Source organism: Meleagris gallopavo, chromosome 3 (genome assembly GCF_905368555.1).
Source record: "Meleagris gallopavo chromosome 3, MGAL_WU_HG_1.1, whole genome shotgun sequence".
Lineage (NCBI taxonomy): Eukaryota > Metazoa > Chordata > Aves > Galliformes > Phasianidae > Meleagris > Meleagris gallopavo.
The window spans coordinates 21,918,017-21,935,715 of NC_139406.1; the positions used below are offsets into that span (position 1 = coordinate 21,918,017).

Genomic DNA, 17,699 nt, shown 5'->3' on the forward strand with positions numbered 1-17,699 from the left:
ATTAACAGGAATATTAGCAACGAAGGGCATATGAGATCTAAGATCACTGCCTAGAAATGGCTAAATTCCATCTGATGTCCAAGCCTAAGTTACATATAGTTTCATTCGTGTTCACTTCTGGCAGCAGTATAAGAAAGCAGCATAAATTTATCTCTGTAGTGGAGTGAATGGCTTTTTGAGTTCAAGTGATCACAGAACTGTGGTGGTGGGCAGAAAATGCATCTGTCAGGATGTGACTGCCATTAGGACAGAAGAGTTTGGCAGAGGCTCTTCTGGTCTGATGGGAGGTAACTCATTAAAATGTGCACCTGAAGAACTGTGTTTTTCTGAGAGGCTGTATCAACCTAAAACTTGCTGGACATATTAATTAGCTGGAAAGTAGCTTACTTTGTTTACTGCCTATGCTAGTACAAAAAGTAGGGAACATCAAAGGAAATTAGTCAGAGACATATGCAAAACAAAGGGAGAGTCTGATTTGCATGGTGCATAGTTAAGCTGCACATCTCTTGCTATGCCCTTGGCACTGTGGCTGCTAGAAGTTCTTACTGGTCCAAGTAAGTAGATAAATTCATGAAAGAAAAAATGTTGAACTACTCAGACTTGGGGAGCTCCTAAGTTACCAATCACCAGAGATCCTGGAGGCTGGAACTGTATTCTGGGCCAATGTCACTGTATGTACCTAAACACTCCCTACATCAAAAAGACTGTGGCTTCTTCCAGTATCTTCTTTTTTCTTTATTTTGCCTGCATATCTTATGCTATCTGCTTCAAAAGGAAAGTTGCCAGGAGAATAGGATTGTAGTCTTCTAGGAGACTGGGTTTTTAGGCATATACTTTCTGCTTTGCGTTTCTCTGCAAGCAGTAACTTCAAGAACGTTGTAATTTTTCCAAACTGAGGACAAGGTCTGTATCCGTGTAACTCATCTTATGCCTGTTTTTTTTTTTTTTTTGCTGTTCTAGAAACTTGGCCTGCTGGCACTCATCAATGAAGAGAGCCATTTCCCTCAAGCTACTGACTCCACTTTATTGGAGAAGCTGAATGCCCAGCATGCTGTATGTGATGTTTTGCTGATGTGTCCTGTGTGCAGTATGGAGGCTCCTTCTGCTTTTGTAGAAGTCTGTAGTTTAAATATGGTTCATAGTTGTAGAGGATGTCTTGGACTTGCATGGCAGGCCACATTGTTTGGTTTGAGGACTGAGCCAGTTATCTTCCTAATGTCCAGTCCTATCTTGCTACTGTCCAGTTAGAGTTCCATATTGCTGAACAGGTCAAATTCTGCTTCTAGGTCAGTGACAGCCTGCAGTAACCCAGTTTACCTAGATTTTCTGTTTCCCTTGATTTAATGAAATAACCACATTGATGTCATTTACCAAAGGGTTGCTGTTCTCTCCGTACAGATTAGTATTACCTTTAGTTGTAATCCTGGAAATATTTTCAAGAATTTTGGTGGCTCAAGCGTATGTCTACTGAACTTTGTAACTGCTGGTTTAAGGCAGAGCCTTCCTTTTCAAAATGCCTTTAAGAGGTGGGTTTGCCAGATGGTTTCAGCTTTAGTATAATGCCTTTGTAGATGCTATAAATTTGTTGTTTTTATTGCAATTGGAGCATCCCAGACTAACAGATCCCATTATTATAAGAGGGTGGTTTACTTTTGCAGTACAAATCTTCTGGGAAGTTTGCAGAAAGACAGTGTTTTGTTTAAATCTGGATTTAGAAGATAATATTATTCTATTCCCTGACTCTCTCAAAATATTTCTCTCTTTTCTTTTTCCTCCAATTAGAACAATCCTTTTTATGTAAAACCACGAGTTGCTGTTCACAACTTTGGAGTGAAGCACTATGCTGGGGAGGTAATTTTATTTGCTGAAATTATTCCAAACAGAGCTTTCATTAACTTAATTTTACCCTGAGGCTGCTGAAAATTAACTAAAGCAGTCTGTTCCCTCAGTGCTTTTTACAGTAGCACCATTGTGAGAGCTGCTTGACTGCTTGGCTTGTTGTTCGAATCAGCTCTGTTTCCTGCTAGGTCCAGTATGATGTCCGGGGGATCTTGGAGAAGAACAGAGATACATTCAGAGATGATCTCCTGAACTTGCTTCGTGAAAGCAGGTACATTTCTGTGATTATTTTTATTTTTTTAGGATGTCATGTTAAAAGGTATCATATCAGCTAGCTCTATTCGGGGTTGACTATGCTAAATGTTGCATAATACTACAGAGTTGAAATCTCTCACTGAGTCAGGCTTTCCCACATTGTGCAGTACTTTGTTCCTGTTCAATGCAGAGGGGTGCTAGACAGCCAACTTGCTACTAGATAAGTGAGGATACTGAAAGTAACATGATTTTTGACTGTTTCAGGATGCCTCGCAGGCAGGTGATTGCATGATTTTTGTTTCACATATAGCTCAATTTCCTCGTATTTCTGGCATTTCCTAGTTTGGTTGAAAGCTTAGTGTTCAGGACTTACCACAGTGCAAATTAAATGCAATAGTTTAAAAGGAAAGATTTCGAAAACTAGTCTGGATTACTGGAATCTTACTCTTGGATATCGTTGCTACTCGTGTGCCTCCTGTCATTTTGTTGTGTTAGGTCTCAAGATCCTTGCAGTATTTTGTGAGCTGGAGCAGGACCACATGCCTTTCTGTAAGGATTTGATTTAGACTCCAGGACGCATAGAGGGCTCCCAGGAGAAGAGGGATTGGAGCCCAGCTTGTTTCTGTTCTCAGCTGCTACCTTAGTCCATCCAGTTGTCCTGCTTTGCTCTGGGAATTGTTTGTAAATCCCTCAGCTCTTCTGTGCAGGGGAAACTATTAGTAAGAATTTCCTTCACTATGTTCCTTGTTCTGCTTTTGTGGTGTATCTGACGTGAAAGCCATTGACTGAAATATGTAGGTAGAAGTAGCAAATGAGTTACAGATACACTACCCGGTTTGGCTCTTGCACCAATGTCTGTCTGGAGTTAAGGGATCTGTTTCTGTAGTATTGGTAGGAGGGGGATACCAAATGATAGTGTGAAGAATAGCATTTATAGCTAGCATCTGAAAGTGAAGCTCATGTGGGTAGCTGTTTTGTGCTGTGTTCCGTAACAAATAGGAATTCTTGGATTTTAGTCCTTAGGTACTTGTTACGGTTGTTTGGAGCTTTGTTTGAGTGAATGGAGTAAAATGCAGCGAAGACTCTTCACTCTTCATTTCCCTAATTGTGCGCTGGGAAAGAAGAGGAAAGAACCTCTTTGTTATGCTTTGGTTTAGGCTTTTTTTTTTTTTTTTTCCTCCCCTGAATAAATTCTGCAAAGGTAGAGTCTTAAGTTTTGGAGAAAGTTGATAAGCACTGTTTGCATGGAAGAGTTGCTTTCAAAGAGACAGAGCTTACTCTGCATTTTATAGTTGTAAATCTTATACACTTCAGAGATTTTATTTTTCCTTCCTGTTTCAGTCTTGATTTCATCTATGATCTATTTGAACACGTTTCAAGTCGCAACAATCAAGACACTCTTAAATGCGGAAGCAAGCACAGAAAACCCACTGTCAGTCTACAGTTCAAGGTTAGTTATTGTGTCATCTCTTCTCTGTATCTAATCAGTGACAGATAAACCCCATTCAGTAAAGAACAATTGCGGATCAAAATAGGTGAAAAATCAGCATCAAAGCGCTGCTATCTCTTTTATGACACTGTACTTAGTAATCAACTGATGGAGCATACTAGCTAGCTTCAAGCAGAAGCCAGCCTTCTCATCCCACCATTCACATGACACTCCAGTTGCTTTCCACTTGCTTACCTGTCCTTATTGTAAAGCTCTTCTATGAAGTTGGTCGCTGGTCTTGTTTTTTTCTAATTCAAAACCAACCACACAGTGGCACAAAGCCTTGCAGCAGTGCCTGTGTGCAACGAAAAATAAGCTCTGAGGTGCTTAAGGTGTTGCACTTCTTTTTAACTTAATTTGAAAAATATTTTTATTAAAAACCTTTTTGAGTCTTTATAGCTTTGCCATCAAGAATGGCACCAAATTGAAATCTAGGATAAGGTCTATCTGCAGAGAATTTAAAAGATTGGCACAAACCCCTCCTTAAATTACATGAATACAAGTCTGGATTAGTTGTCTTTCATTTTGCTTAAATTAATATACATTTGCACTCTTCATTCACTTTTTTTTTTTTTTTAAAGAGTGCAGACTCAATCCCCTTGAAGGCAGATTTTATCCTAACAGATTATTGCTGACTGTTGGACAGAACAGCAAGTAATGTATGCTGGGATGCACACAGTGTATTTTATTAAAACACTGATATTGTGTACCATGGACATATCTCTGTGCTATCATTGCTTGTCTCACAGAGTACTCACTTCTTGTGATGGGGTGGTATTTTTGATACCTCTTCAGGATAAGGGAAGATACTATTTCCACATAGTTTTTTTGTTTTTGTGCAAAGTAGATCTTCAGACAGTACTACATAGAAATTGATCGTATTTTTGCTTCCACTTTACAAGGAGCAGTATACAGCGTTCCATTTCATCTTCATCAGGATCTGTGGACAGCATAAAGCATGATAAAATATGATGTGAAAACATGGTTGCCTCTTATCCAAAGCTTCTCTAACTGAGCATTAACTGGTCAGCATGCTTTACAAGAAGTTGACTTTCATACCTTCCTCAAAGGATCTGTTTTGGCATTTTTCCGTGTTTTAAAGCCTTCCAGGGGTTAGTACATCTCATTTCAGTTGAATGAAACTGAATAAAACTGTGAAGGCAGAGTTCTTCAAGCCAGTTAACCTGCTGTTCTTCATTTGACAGCCTCGATGGTGAGGGGTGCCAGGGGGTGCATGTAGAATAGCTGAAGTTGGCTATCACCTGTTTCAGCTTATTGCTTAAAGCAGAGCTTACTTCAGATTGTTACATCATCTGACACTGACTTAAAGGTGTGCAAAACTTTGTAAAATCTGGCTACCTATGTGAAAGATAGCTGTGAAAACATAGCAACTCATTTTTGTTTAGACTGACCAATTTTCTAATCTGTGCAAGTTGTAGCCACTGTTGCTAGAAGTCTAAGAATTGACTTAGTTATCCATAGATACAGTAATGTTCATGCAAACTTGTACATATGAAGCCTTTACTTTTTAAAGCTGTAAATATTTGTCCTTACACTAGAATATTTGCCTTTGTATCTTCTTGCTGTTTAATATTTGCTGCCCTTGAGTCCTGGTCTGGAGGCCAGCAAAGGCAAACAAGGCAGACAACTATCATTTGTGTCTCCAGTCATTTCACCATTTGCTCCCTTGACTCTGTAGCAAATCCTTTGCACATCCACAACTTTGCCTGTTGCCTTTATCACTTCACATTTAATTATCAAGAAAGCCCTTGGTTTGCAGATTAAAGCAAGAATTTGTTGCAACACACTGCCCTTGGCAGTTTCGCTCAAGAACATATGGTAGGACACACAGTTGCTCCTTTAAAAAGTGAATTTTCTGCCTCCGTGGCAGCTTGCTCTGTATTCTCTCTTCTGCCTGGCACACAGCACTACCTTTGAGGGATAAGGCATTATCATTGCTAGTTTTCAGGTCCATTTAGAGCCTGGGCTCTGTTCAGTCATTTGTATCTCAGCAAAGTAAATATAAAACTTCAGTTTTAAATGGTATATCTATTTAATAACACAGAGTGGGGCAAGTTGGAATAAGATATGGAAAGATGGCTCAGGAGGGAAAGGAGTGGATGTGTAATTAAAATAATAATCATAAAAGGACTGAGGGATTTTTGATTTTTATCTTCCGTTTGAGGTTAAGATAACTGAGAGCCTAATGTGTGTTGGGACATACCGAGTTCCAAAACTCAGAGTATTTTATTTTTCCTGAACCTTGTAGTCTATCTTTCTGTTACTAAATGCAGTTAACTATCAAATGAAATAGCTGTGGAACTGCTTAATGCTGCAAGTGTTGTCTTTCATTAAGAGATGTTTTCTTTGCCACCACATTCTTTACTCAGTTTTTGTAAATTTAGGGCATTTATTTGAAAAATAAGCACTGATTAAACAATGTATCCTGTATCCTGAAGTCTTTTTTCAAAAATGTTTTCCTTTTTTTTTTTTTCTGCCTTCTTGTTGAATTACATTTACTACTGCAATGCTGCTGATTGAAGGCAAAATGAAAAATGAATGGATATGGGGTGGCTGGAAGAAAAAGGGGAATCTTGCTTTTTGCAGCTATTTAATTCCATCTTAAACCCCCTTCTCCTGCTTGAGTATTGCAGATTGGGAGTACAGATCCTAAGTCTTAAACACTCATTCAAAGATAATTGGAACAGAAATTTTCCAGCTTGATGTTTCCTTATAAACAGCTTCCTTCGTATCCATCTGTATATCTTGTTCACTGTAGGGCACTGATGACGGTTTTAATCAGAAGAGCCAGTAAAACAAACAAGCATGCATGTGTTTGTTCTGTGTGTTCGTTGTCTAATGACTTGACTTACATAATACTGTAATTTCTGGTGAGAACCACTAGGTGTAGCAGTAGATACTCTCTGCTGAGCTAAGCTATAAAGAGCTTCTGCCAGGGTATTTTACTTGTACAAAAAGCCCACTCGTGAAGTGCTGTCTTTGTGTTTTAGGAATCACTTCATTCCTTAATGGCAACGCTGAGTTCTTCAAATCCTTTCTTTGTTCGGTGCATCAAACCCAATGTGCAGAAGGTAAGATTTAAAATTTCTCGCATCTTTTCTGTGTGTCCCAGGCCAAATCTTTTGTGTGTGTGTGTGTGTGTGGCTGTGTGAAGCAGACAGTAGCACTCTTCACTAACTTTGTAAAAGAATCTTCAAAGTAAAGACGTTGGAAGAAAGTTCTTGAATTTTGCAGGCACCCTGTGTTTCTGGGCACCGTTTTAATTAGTCATTGTTCAAAACTCTCTAATGTGTATTAAAAAGTTACAAAATGCTGCACATTTGACAACTTTGTGAGAGCCTACTTAGGGGAAAAAAATGTCAAAAATACAACCTCAGTTTCAAATCATTAGAGGAAGCAAATGATTGTACTAATAGCAAAACAGATGTCACTGACTTGCTGTTATCAAAGTTAGTCTTTCAATGTATGGACAATTCTAGGCATTCTAGCTGCTACGTTCTCTTATAGAATTACATTTTAAAAGGACATTTGGAAACTGAATCGTAGTATATCAATTTGCAGATAATGAAAGACAATGTCAAGGCTTGGATGTGTTGGAGCTCTCTGCAGGAGATAAAGAGATAATAGTATAGCAATTCTGGCTTTATTGGCTGTTGTTCAGCATAGTCTGCATGTGTCAAAAATGCAACAAGTACAGGTACTAAAAAACCTGTTTTATGGTTTTCGTATTGTAACTTAGAAATAGGTGACTTTGCTATAAATCTAGTTTATATACTACATTCCTGGGGGATATCTGGTTAATTAGCACAAAAACAAAACAAAAAAAAATCAACTACCTCAAATAAGATAAATATCATTACAGCTTGTTTGGATTATCTGGATGGTACATCCCTGACTTTACATGCTGTTTTTAACTCCACTTTTGCACTGTTCCTTGTAGTGTGTCAAATAACATGCAGGTTGTATGTGTCTTAGCACGTGGGAGCAGCCAGGAGGTCAACAGAACCTATTTTATGTCTTTGGAACTATTTGATGGTCTGAGTACACTTTGCTTTGCGGTCTCTAGACCCCATGGATGACAGCCTCAGCTGGCAGCTGGGGTCAGTGAGCACCTGTCATAGAATAATAGAATTATTTGAGTTGGAAATGAGTTTTAAAGGTCATCCAGTCCAACTCCCCTGCAATGAACAGGGACACCTACAGCTAGATCAGGTTGCTCAGAGCCTCATCCAGCCTGACCTTGAATGTCTCCAGGGATGGGGCACCCACCACCTGTTCCAGTGCCTTTTCACCCTTATTGTAAAAAAATTCTTTCCTTATATCCAGTCTAAATTTTCCCTCTTTCAGTTTGAAACCATTTCCTCTTGTCCTATCACAACAGACCCTGTTAATAAGTCTGTCTCTTCTTTCTTATTGTCCCTCTTTAGATACTGAAAGGCCTCTCTCAGATCTCCTCTGGAGCCTTCTCTTCTCCAGGCTGAACAGCCACAGCTCTCTCAGCCTGTCCTTATAGGAGAGGTGTTCCATTCCTTAGATCCTTTTTGTAGCTCTCTTCTGGAACGCACTAGCAAGTCCACATCTCTCCTGTACTGAGGACTCCACATGTGGACACAATACTCCCGGTGAGACCTCACCAGTGCAGAGCAGAGGGGCAGGGTCAGCTCCCTCAATCTGCCAACCACGTCTTTTGATGCAGCCCAGGATACAGTTGGCCTTCTGGGCTGCTAGGGCACATTGTTGGCTCATGTCCAGCTTGCCATCCAGCAGTACCCCCAAGGGATGTGTGCAGCAACATCTCTGATCACTGAGGGAATGCAGTTTTGAAAAGCCTGTTCTCCCTTCTCCCATTTCTTTCTGGAAGCCCCACAACCCTTATAAAGCCCTCCTGCTGCCATTGGAGTATAGGAATTAGTTCAGTAATTTGCATTCTTTTTCTCGTTTGTCCATTTGCATCCAAGAAAGACTGATTTCCACAGTGCTGAAGTCACAAGGATTTGCCATGGTTGATGCAAGTTGTGTTTCCATAGCAAGGAAGCAGCTGAGTTCTCACTCTCATATTCCTTGTTGTTCTCACACTCTTTTCCCACTGAAATGCTCCATCCCTGATGAATTTGGCATATGCTACTGTATCTGTACATACATTTTACTAGCATTAAAACAAAGTTTTCACACAGCACCTGTGAAAATGGAAGCTTTAAAGAAGTCTGAGACTGCTTCAACCTCAGAAACCACATGTAAGTGTAGGATTCTATGCAGGAAAATACTGTAAAGGACCGTCTACAGGAATTTCTCAGAGTATGTACAAACATATCAATGAAATCTTACACAAAAATGGTTGTCCTTGTTCTCCATTAATTTGGTTGCAGATTAATTGGATTTGATGGCTTTAACAAATAAATAAAAAGCTATTTGAAGAATTACATTGATGCCAGAGTAGGGAAACGGTTATGCATTTTACTTGTTGGAGCTGGTGCAATAGAAGACTTGGTGGGAAATTAGAAGGAAAACCATACATAATGCTTGTGAATGGCATTTTTTACTCAAGGAATTGTTCTCAAAATGCATTTTTGTGATTTGCCATTTTGTCTGCTGGGCACTGCTGTCTGTTCCTTCTGTCTCACCAACATGGGGATTTTTAATGCCATCTGGTGAATTAGTTGGTATTAGTTGGTAGTATTCAGCTCCTGCTGAACAGTTCTGCTGTAGAAGCAGGGCTGTGAACAGCATTTGTCTCTTCTGTAGCTTGGCTGGATTCCATGGAAACACATCACATTAGAGTTAAAACTGTCACAGTTCCTCCTGTCGTATGACTGATTGCTTTTTTTTTTTTTTTCCATCTGGACAAAAGAAAACAAGGTGGATCAGTCTGCGTAGCTCTGACCTGGCACAGCTCAGAGAGATGTTAGCAATATGAGAGGTACCAGGGATTATCACATATGTGACTCACTGAGCAAGGCTGGATAGAAATATACTGCTTGAAACATCCAGATGAGGCCCTGAAAGTGAGAAGTTAGGACTGAAAAAGACTAGAATCTCCACTGAGCATTTTTCAACGTGTCTTCTGTCCACTGCAGTAGCAGTGACATGAAATGCTAAAATGTCATCTTCAAGAAGTATTGAAATAAAATAAATGCTCGAAAATTAGCAAATAATGTGAAAGAAAAGTCCACCATAGCTGCTTTTTTGAAATATGTGGCATTAAAAGAGAGCTGGGCAAGAAAGACTCTAAAAGGAGAGAGATTGAGTTGTGTCGTCAAGAGCCTGTCAAGCTACTTGTTGCGCTCTTGATTGGATATTAATAGGTGACTCCAATCAGTGAGCGTCCCTTATAATTCTGAAGAGGAGGAGGTGGAGGTGCCCAAGAGCTGTTTCACTCTAGAAGTATGTCTGAATTCTGTAGGTGAATGAGGATAAGCAAATGGAAAGTGTTCAAAGCTTTGAAAAGCAGAATATGCAGCTGACAGTTCTTCCTCTGCTCTTCTATTCATTAAAGTTTATTCATGCTGAAGAGATGTGATAATTTACAGTAATTATTTGATTTTTAATTGATCAAAAGTTTAATTTTCAAATATGTTACAGTGGCAAGCAAAAACAATTCAGCATATGCAGTAGACTACTAAATATTTACATATCAAAGCAGGATCTACACTCATTAGAGCAATTTCCTAAAGAGAGCACATAGAGTCCATGACCTTTTGTGACAAGACATTTCTGTAGTCAGGCCTCAGACAGAAGAACAGAGGACCCATTAATCTTTGGGAGACCCCTAGACAATCAATCCATGTGTTTTCACAGTTTCCAGTTTCTTCTGAACTAGCCATAACTTGGAAACTTTTCCACTTGGAATATTTAATGAGCGTTTTCTGCTAATGAAGCCCCTTCTCCATTTCCCTTAACTTCAGTGCAGCATTCAGAACTATGTATCATTTCATCCTTCTGAACTTTGACACAACTTTCTCTGTTGTTTTTTTCCTCATGTTTCTTTTCATGCCTCCTTTTCTATCTGATGATGATTCATCCCTGCAGCCTTGTCTTTCTGTTCTCCATGTGTCTTTTTGGGGCGTATTAAATAATTTTTAAAAAGATCTTTCTAAAACAAGCTACATCCATGTTTCTTCCAAGTTTGCTGCTGTTAAATAAAAAATTGTTAACCCTTGGGGCTACTTAGAAGTCTGTTCAGGGTAAATTTAAGATCTTCATTTTCTTTGCAAGCTCTTCCAGAGGCAGAAATTCTCCTATTGGTCAGAAGGAGCCAATCTTGGCAGTTGGCTTAATTGCCTTCTCAAGTTCTCTTCTCCATTCAGAATTTTTCATCTGACTCTTAACATTGGTATAATCACTGTGAGTGGCCCCTACTTCCAACATCTGCATTTTTCTCTTGGACAGCCCTATCTGGGCTAATCTTTTTTAAATTATTACAGCTTGCGTCTGTAATTTCCTGGCCTTGGGAATTCAACAGGTTCAGCAGCTGTTGTTTTCTCATGCACTTAGACAGGCATCTCCACTTCTCCTTGGTTAATGAAACAGACCCAGGTCTTAGCTCAGTCCAGTTTGGTCCTAGTGGACAAAATCCTGGCTTCGTTAGAATTGGCATGAAATTTCTGATGTAGGTAAGAATTTCACTTTTTGCATTTAGGAAACCTGTGTTGGAGTGGGTTGCTTGAACTTTTGAATTGCTGGGCTTCTATTCATCTCACTTTCTACTCCTGTATTGTTGCTCTTGTTCTTGTGTTGAGGTAATAGTCTGGCCTCTGGCAAGGTGCAAGCCTTCTTTGAAGCATGTGATCTCTGAAAGGACAATTATTTTTCTTTGCAATTATTTTACATATATATATAGAAAATCTTAAAAATTAATTAGATTAGGTAAAGAAATGAGACAAAATTAAGCCTGTTTTGTAAACCTACTGCAAAAGTAGGTACAAAAAGGTCGTAATGGATTCTGTGAAGATTCATTTTACTTAGGAGTCCTATCATCATGGTGTCTATTCATTCTGAAAAAATCAGTGTCCAGGTGCTAAGATTACTAACAGTGCTTCTGAGGCCAGAGCCATTTAAAAAGATCAAGGTAAGGCTGTTGGCACCTGCAATGCACTTTGAGATATAGGTCATTAAAGAGCCATGAGACACTGGAATAGCAAACAGCATGTCCTGTAGTATGAAGTAAGATATAAACATATTCACTTGGCGTCTGAATGGAAATTGTGCTCTTAAAATAGCTCTGAATCATTACAAATGTAAGTATAGCATGATAACAGCCTAAACTCCAATTAGAAGTACAGCTCAGATACAGAGAAACAAAGAGAGAACAGCTTGGTCCTATCTGCAAGGATGATTGTACATGGGGTGTGGAGGCTGTAGAAGTTCAATGAATGCAGTGTGTGAACTGGTTGTCAGGCTGGAATTAGAATATTGTCCTACATACAGCCATGACTGTATGAATTACTGAATTTACTTTGTAAGGAGGTTTTTGCAGAAATAAGCATGAGGACAGAGCTAATACAATGCCACTGCAGCAAGAGCAGCCTCAAGATTAGGGAGAACTCTGAGCTTCAAGGCCATTCTACTAAACTTTCAGCACAGAATTGCTAGCTATCTTTGTTTTTAGAAGTCTTTATTTAAAAAAATGTGTATCCTTAATACAGTGACCCAGCTTCAAATTTTTATGGACATCCCACTGCAGTTGTGTCCCAAACATGTGCTCTATATACCAGCCTTGGTCAGTCAGCAGTCTCTGGGTCTCTTTTCTGGAGCATAGGTGCCTTTGTGGCTTTTCTAAGGAGGCTGAGCCCAGCACTTAAAAGCTAAAAAGTGTTAGACCATAAATGGAGGCATCTTTATGGTTTACTGACTCAGCCGTAGAGCCCTGTGGTAGGCCTTCTGCAGGAAAGCTACGGTGTTTGCTGGTGCTGGTAGCTGGCACACTGCAGGGTACATCCATTAAAAAGGGAGAATAGAAATCCTGATTATCGTCTGTACAGCTTCTCTGTAATACTTTGAAAGTAAAGGTAATAAGTGATGTGGCCCAGGTACAACTAAAGGGTGTGTGCGGCGCTGTCTGTAGAAAGTTAAGGTCTGGTATTATTCATTTGCAGGTGTGGAAGCGGCTCGTGTATTAGAGATCCTTTCTGCCTAATTTAAAAATCTATCTTTAATCACAGTTGTTCTCAATAAATATTTGTCTTAAGTAGGCTTTCTGACTGCCAATTACTGCTGTCATTGGTGCTCAAGGAAGCACAGCCACGGGCTCTGAGTATGGATCTGACTTGCTGAGGCAGCCTGGTATGGCTCCCAGCACTGCTGTGCAGGCTCATCCTGCTGAGGAGCACAGCCATTGCCCAAATCAGAGCATGTTTCCCTGCTTTTACATCGCTTGCCACAAGTGCACGGGGCCAAACACGAGCTATCCTTAGTGCTTTAACTAGCTCATAAGGCTTTATTCTTCCCCAGGAAGGCACAGTCATAAGGTATGGCATCACGCCCAGCTGACGCTGCTTAATTCAGCTACCTGGATCTTGTCGCCTTGGGTTTTACAGAATTACATAGCTTCAAATCAAGACTTGTGGAATATGTCCCAGCTGCATCATTTCCTGGCATATCACTTGAGTAATTAGGCCAGGCACTAGAAGAGTCCTGAGGTGAAAGTGTTATCAGAGAGTGGGTGTAAGGAAAGCTCACAAAGCGCCAGCAGTAATGTTACGTGTGGATCTGAATCCACAGAACAAGACAGTTCCTGCAAGGAGTTTTGTGCTGTACAGGCATAGCCCAGCCTCTCTGTTGTCTCCAAGCTGTGTGCCAGCAGTGCTGCCTGGAGTGTCCCTTTGTCCCTGTCCCACCACACAGCTGCTAGCTGGCCTCAAGTACGTCAATCCTCTTATGAGGCTGCATCTGACAGGTGTATCCTCCTTCTTCAGCAAGGTTTGCTGTCAGTTAAGCAGGGCTGACTAGCATCTCTTTGCAAAGTGCATTGGAGTTTATCTTTTAGTCACCATGGTAAGGATAGAGAACTAGGATGGCGCTGCCTGGGAGGAAGCTGCTGCTGTGTTGCAAAGATTGCAGCAAATCCCAGGCAAACAGATTTTGGCATGTTTTGCAGCACATATGTGCACAAGTCACCAAGTTTCATATAAAGACGGTTTGGTAGGAGTCTGTCTACAAGCAGTGGGAGACGTTTTCAGATTTCAGACAGTAACCCTGGTGGTGTGCTCCCATGAGTGGTGCGGGGGCCTGCAGGTGAGCAAGCACTGCTTTGGGGAAGCAACCTCCAGCACAGTTCAGTGGGCAAGTGAAATGGCATTTCTCAAGTGCATTACTTGCTGCGTTGTTAATTCTTTCTGAACTGATACTTGTGAAGTGGGAAGAACTTAGACTGCTGCAGTAACAGAGAATCTCACCCATCTTATTCTGTATTTTACACTACCTAGTGGGTTTTTGCTGTATTAATTTTTTCATATGTGATTTGTGACATGGATGGGCATTTGCAGAACTGAGCTGCTGACCACAAGTCTGGAGTTGTTTTTTCACATATACCAAGCGAAGAGCTTGGCTTTTCTTCCTTCTTGTGCACTGCAGCAAGCCTTTGAATTGCAAGCATTGTCATGCAAATATGTGCATGCAGAAAGTGTGTACTTCATCGGGCTTTGGGAGTTCTCTTTTTTAACTGCAACAACAACAAAAATCCCCCCACGTCTCTAGGTTGCAATTTACATTCAAATCCTGTGCTGTGTGTTCTCATGGTAACTTCTACAAGGGAATATGTACAGTCCATGATAAATAGCCACAGTTAAAGCTCCAGACGTGAAGCTGGGGTAGAGACTATTGTTCCCTAGCAAAAACTTTAGCATTCGTAACACCCTTGCTGAACTGTGTCTTAGGGCATTTTGTCATTTTATCTCTTAAGGTTTAGGAATTTGGCCGTGAAATGTATTTACATTCTTGATACTTATAAAGTGAGATTAGCCCCGCTGTCCTGTTAGTCAGGAATATCTACAGGGTTGCTGCAGAGCCAGCCCTCGCCAGGCTTGACTTCCTTTGAGTGCAGCAGGAATGAATTAAGCAAGTACAGCCAAAGATATCACATGAAAGACTTGAAATACGAGTGAGCTGAAGAAAGCCCTGGTCTGTGTGTGTGTGTCTGTGCGTGTGTGCATAGCTGCAGCTGTAAAGATTCGGTTTTTCACAATGGGGGAACGCTGAAGGGTGAAAAAGTCTTAAAAGGTAAGGAGTTTGATTTGTGCATTTATTTGTGTTCTGTTTTTTTAAAATAATCTCAATCTTGCATGCTTGAAGCTGTGGTGGACTTGTAGAAAGAGAAAAGAAAGCTGAGTTTGGCAGAGCAAGTTGTATGGAAAATGTTTCTGGTCTTGTATTTTCTTTTAAGGAGGCTGAGTGCTTGCAGAATTGGATTTATGAACAGATGACTAAACTACTGGTCTAATCATAATTTCAAACACCAGAAGAGCTTTCCTTCCAAGCAGTCTGCTTTAATAAAACATGCTCTCTCTTTAAGTTAAAGGAGTTACTGTTAGCAGAGCAAGAAAAAAATCATCAGAGCTAGAGCTGAATGTGTATGCAGTGGGGGAAGATGTGAGCTGTACTGGTGGTCTGCTTTGGGGCAGAAAGATCTTTCCCGCTGTTCAGCAATTCGTGATGTAGATTCAGGAGAACTAGCTATGTAAAGCTGAGGAAAGTAGTACTCCTGCAATTCGTTAAGGTGTAAGGCAAGGCTGTAGTTTGGCTTTGATTACACTATGGAAAGTGGCAGTGTGCTTTTGAGTGTGAGGAAGTCCAGCAAGAGACCAGCAGCATCCAGAAGTCTAAATTGATGTTTTCATGCTTTCAGTGAAACTTGATGGAACACTTTTGAGACAGTAATCCTTTTACTGCAGAAACACAAGAAACAGAGTATGATTAAAATATGTATAATGTAATGGGAAAGACATAACAGCAGTATACTTTGAGTTTGCTTTGTGTTAGTTGCCCCCTTCTGCCTCTTGTGAAACAAGTGCCCCAGCTCAGCAGGAAAAATAGCTCTGTTCTGGGATCTGCATTTTACTCTTTCTTTCTCACTTAAAGAACTCGCCTCTGCAAATATTAGAATTCAGCCACAGGGTTGAAAATTAGAATAAAATTGCTTGAGAGAACCTGTTAGGAAGGGAATGGGTTGGATCCTGCATCGTTGAAGACTATGGGAGTTTTATTCTGGTCTCGAGCAACCCTGGATTTGCCTTGCAAATCTAGATGGAGGTGATACGATCTGATAAAGTGCATGTGGAACTGGGAAAAGGGATTCTCATTAGTTCCGATGGTTCTTCTCTCTCTGATGTTAAGATATGTCCTTTCAAACCTCAGATTGTAACAAAGGTGGTTGATCAAAAAGTAGGTATTTTTGTTGTGTAGAACATGAATTAAATGTACTTAATATTTTTTTCTGCTAAAACTGCATAGCTTCAAAAAAGTAATGTTGATTTTGTTTCTTGTTAGCTTATTCAAAAACATGTATTTACAACCTGTGCACCTTGTGACATAAATAGAAGCATAACAATCTTTTTTTCCTAACACATCAGGATTGCTGATAGAAAGCAGCTGAAAGCTGTAGCACTGTCCCAGCAATTCAAATAATTGTCAGAGGCACTCTAAGAGCACAAAATTTATGTTAAGAGCAGAATATAATGTTGTTTAATAGCAGATTTGGGTTAGTTCTTAAACTTTTTCTTTTTCTATTTAACTGTATCTCTGTGCATGTGCATATGTGACATTTATTAATTTAATCAAAGGTACTGCAGACTGAGACTTCATGGCAGAAGGACTCTTTGTGATAGATTTGTGAGGACTAACTACGCTCCAGAACATTTGCAGTCTCCTCACAACATATTTTAAGCGGGAAACATTTCCTAAGAGGGCATCAAAGCAGCTTTTTTTGGTGCCTGCTTTACACTCAGTATGTCTTATTTAGTGGTTTTGGGCACTTTATAAGCCTAAATAATAAGACGTGTCCATTCCTTGCACTGCTGCTATGTTGCAGGATATCTGTTGAGTTGATGATGTTTGAGGTTGCTTCTGTTGGTCTTTCTCCTCCAAGCTCCTGATGAGCTCTCCCTTCCAACAGTAGTGAGCTGGTCAGAAGGCCAGGGCTCCTTGGAGCTTGGCTATGGAGGTGGTAGGAAGCTAAACACCGTTGCCTCCCTTGACGCTGTTCATTTTGTTGTTCGGTCCCATGCATGGGGTACGTATACACTTCATTTAGGCATTCTGTTCTGTGAAATTGCAGGTTTTCTGCTCACGAGCCAAGAAATGCTTGGCACTGTGTAAATCATGCAGGCCACTGAGAAGTTTCCAGTTTTGGCTGCCGCCTTGGACTGTCTCACACACCTGTGAGCATTGCACAATGTTTAGTGTAGAAAAGGCAACTTTGTTGCCAAACTCTCAGTGCTGTGCTGTATTTTCAGAGTTAACAGGATGAGATATATCAGGGCGTTTTTGAAACTTACTCTCTGTAAACCTTAAATGTTGGGTATGTATTTTGTAACGTTGTTGGAGAGCTCAAACTTCTTATGGTCAAGCAAAGATAAAGTAGATTAAGAGAAGGTACCCACTTTCAGAAAGCCAGAAGAATGCCAAAGCCTCAGTGCCATTGGCTTTCTCAAATGAGTGGCTGCCCCAGATTCAGCACAAAAAGAACATTTGCCAGTCACACAATTTGTGTTGATCGTGCCCAGCATTTGAGTTACATTACCATTAACTGAATAGTCTTTCAAAGGCAGAAATTATGATTTTTGTTTAAAGTTGCCCAGCACTTAAAGCTATTCGTGTAATCAGACAATTCACATAGCAAACAAAATCCAGTTTAGAAAAGCTGATTCTATCCTCATGATTTCTGACTCGAACATGTAGGGGTTATGCTTTGTTGTATACTTACTGCCAGCGTAGGAATTTATCAGAGGAGAAAATGCTATGTAGACATAGAAAATTGCCGTTCCTCTGTGACCACTGGCATGCACAACCTAGAGCGCCTCAGATCAGCCAAGTCCTTAAGGGGCATGTGCATCTCATTGGCTTCAATTGGCTTCTGACACTCTAAGTGCATGTCAGAAGCTTT

At 40.3% G+C, this 17,699-nt stretch overlaps 1 protein-coding gene across 1 annotated transcript in view; it reads left to right on the forward strand.

The window, feature by feature from the left end:
- Positions 1-17,699, forward strand: part of MYO10 (myosin X) — a 151,195-nt gene that overhangs the window by 92,750 nt on the left and 40,746 nt on the right. Inside the window, exons 15-19 of the mRNA XM_085220426.1 lie at positions 961-1,053; positions 1,783-1,851; positions 2,028-2,110; positions 3,436-3,544; positions 6,595-6,675. Coding sequence (XP_085076552.1) covers positions 961-1,053; positions 1,783-1,851; positions 2,028-2,110; positions 3,436-3,544; positions 6,595-6,675 — 435 coding nt within the window. The remainder of the gene's footprint in view (positions 1-960; positions 1,054-1,782; positions 1,852-2,027; positions 2,111-3,435; positions 3,545-6,594; positions 6,676-17,699) is intronic.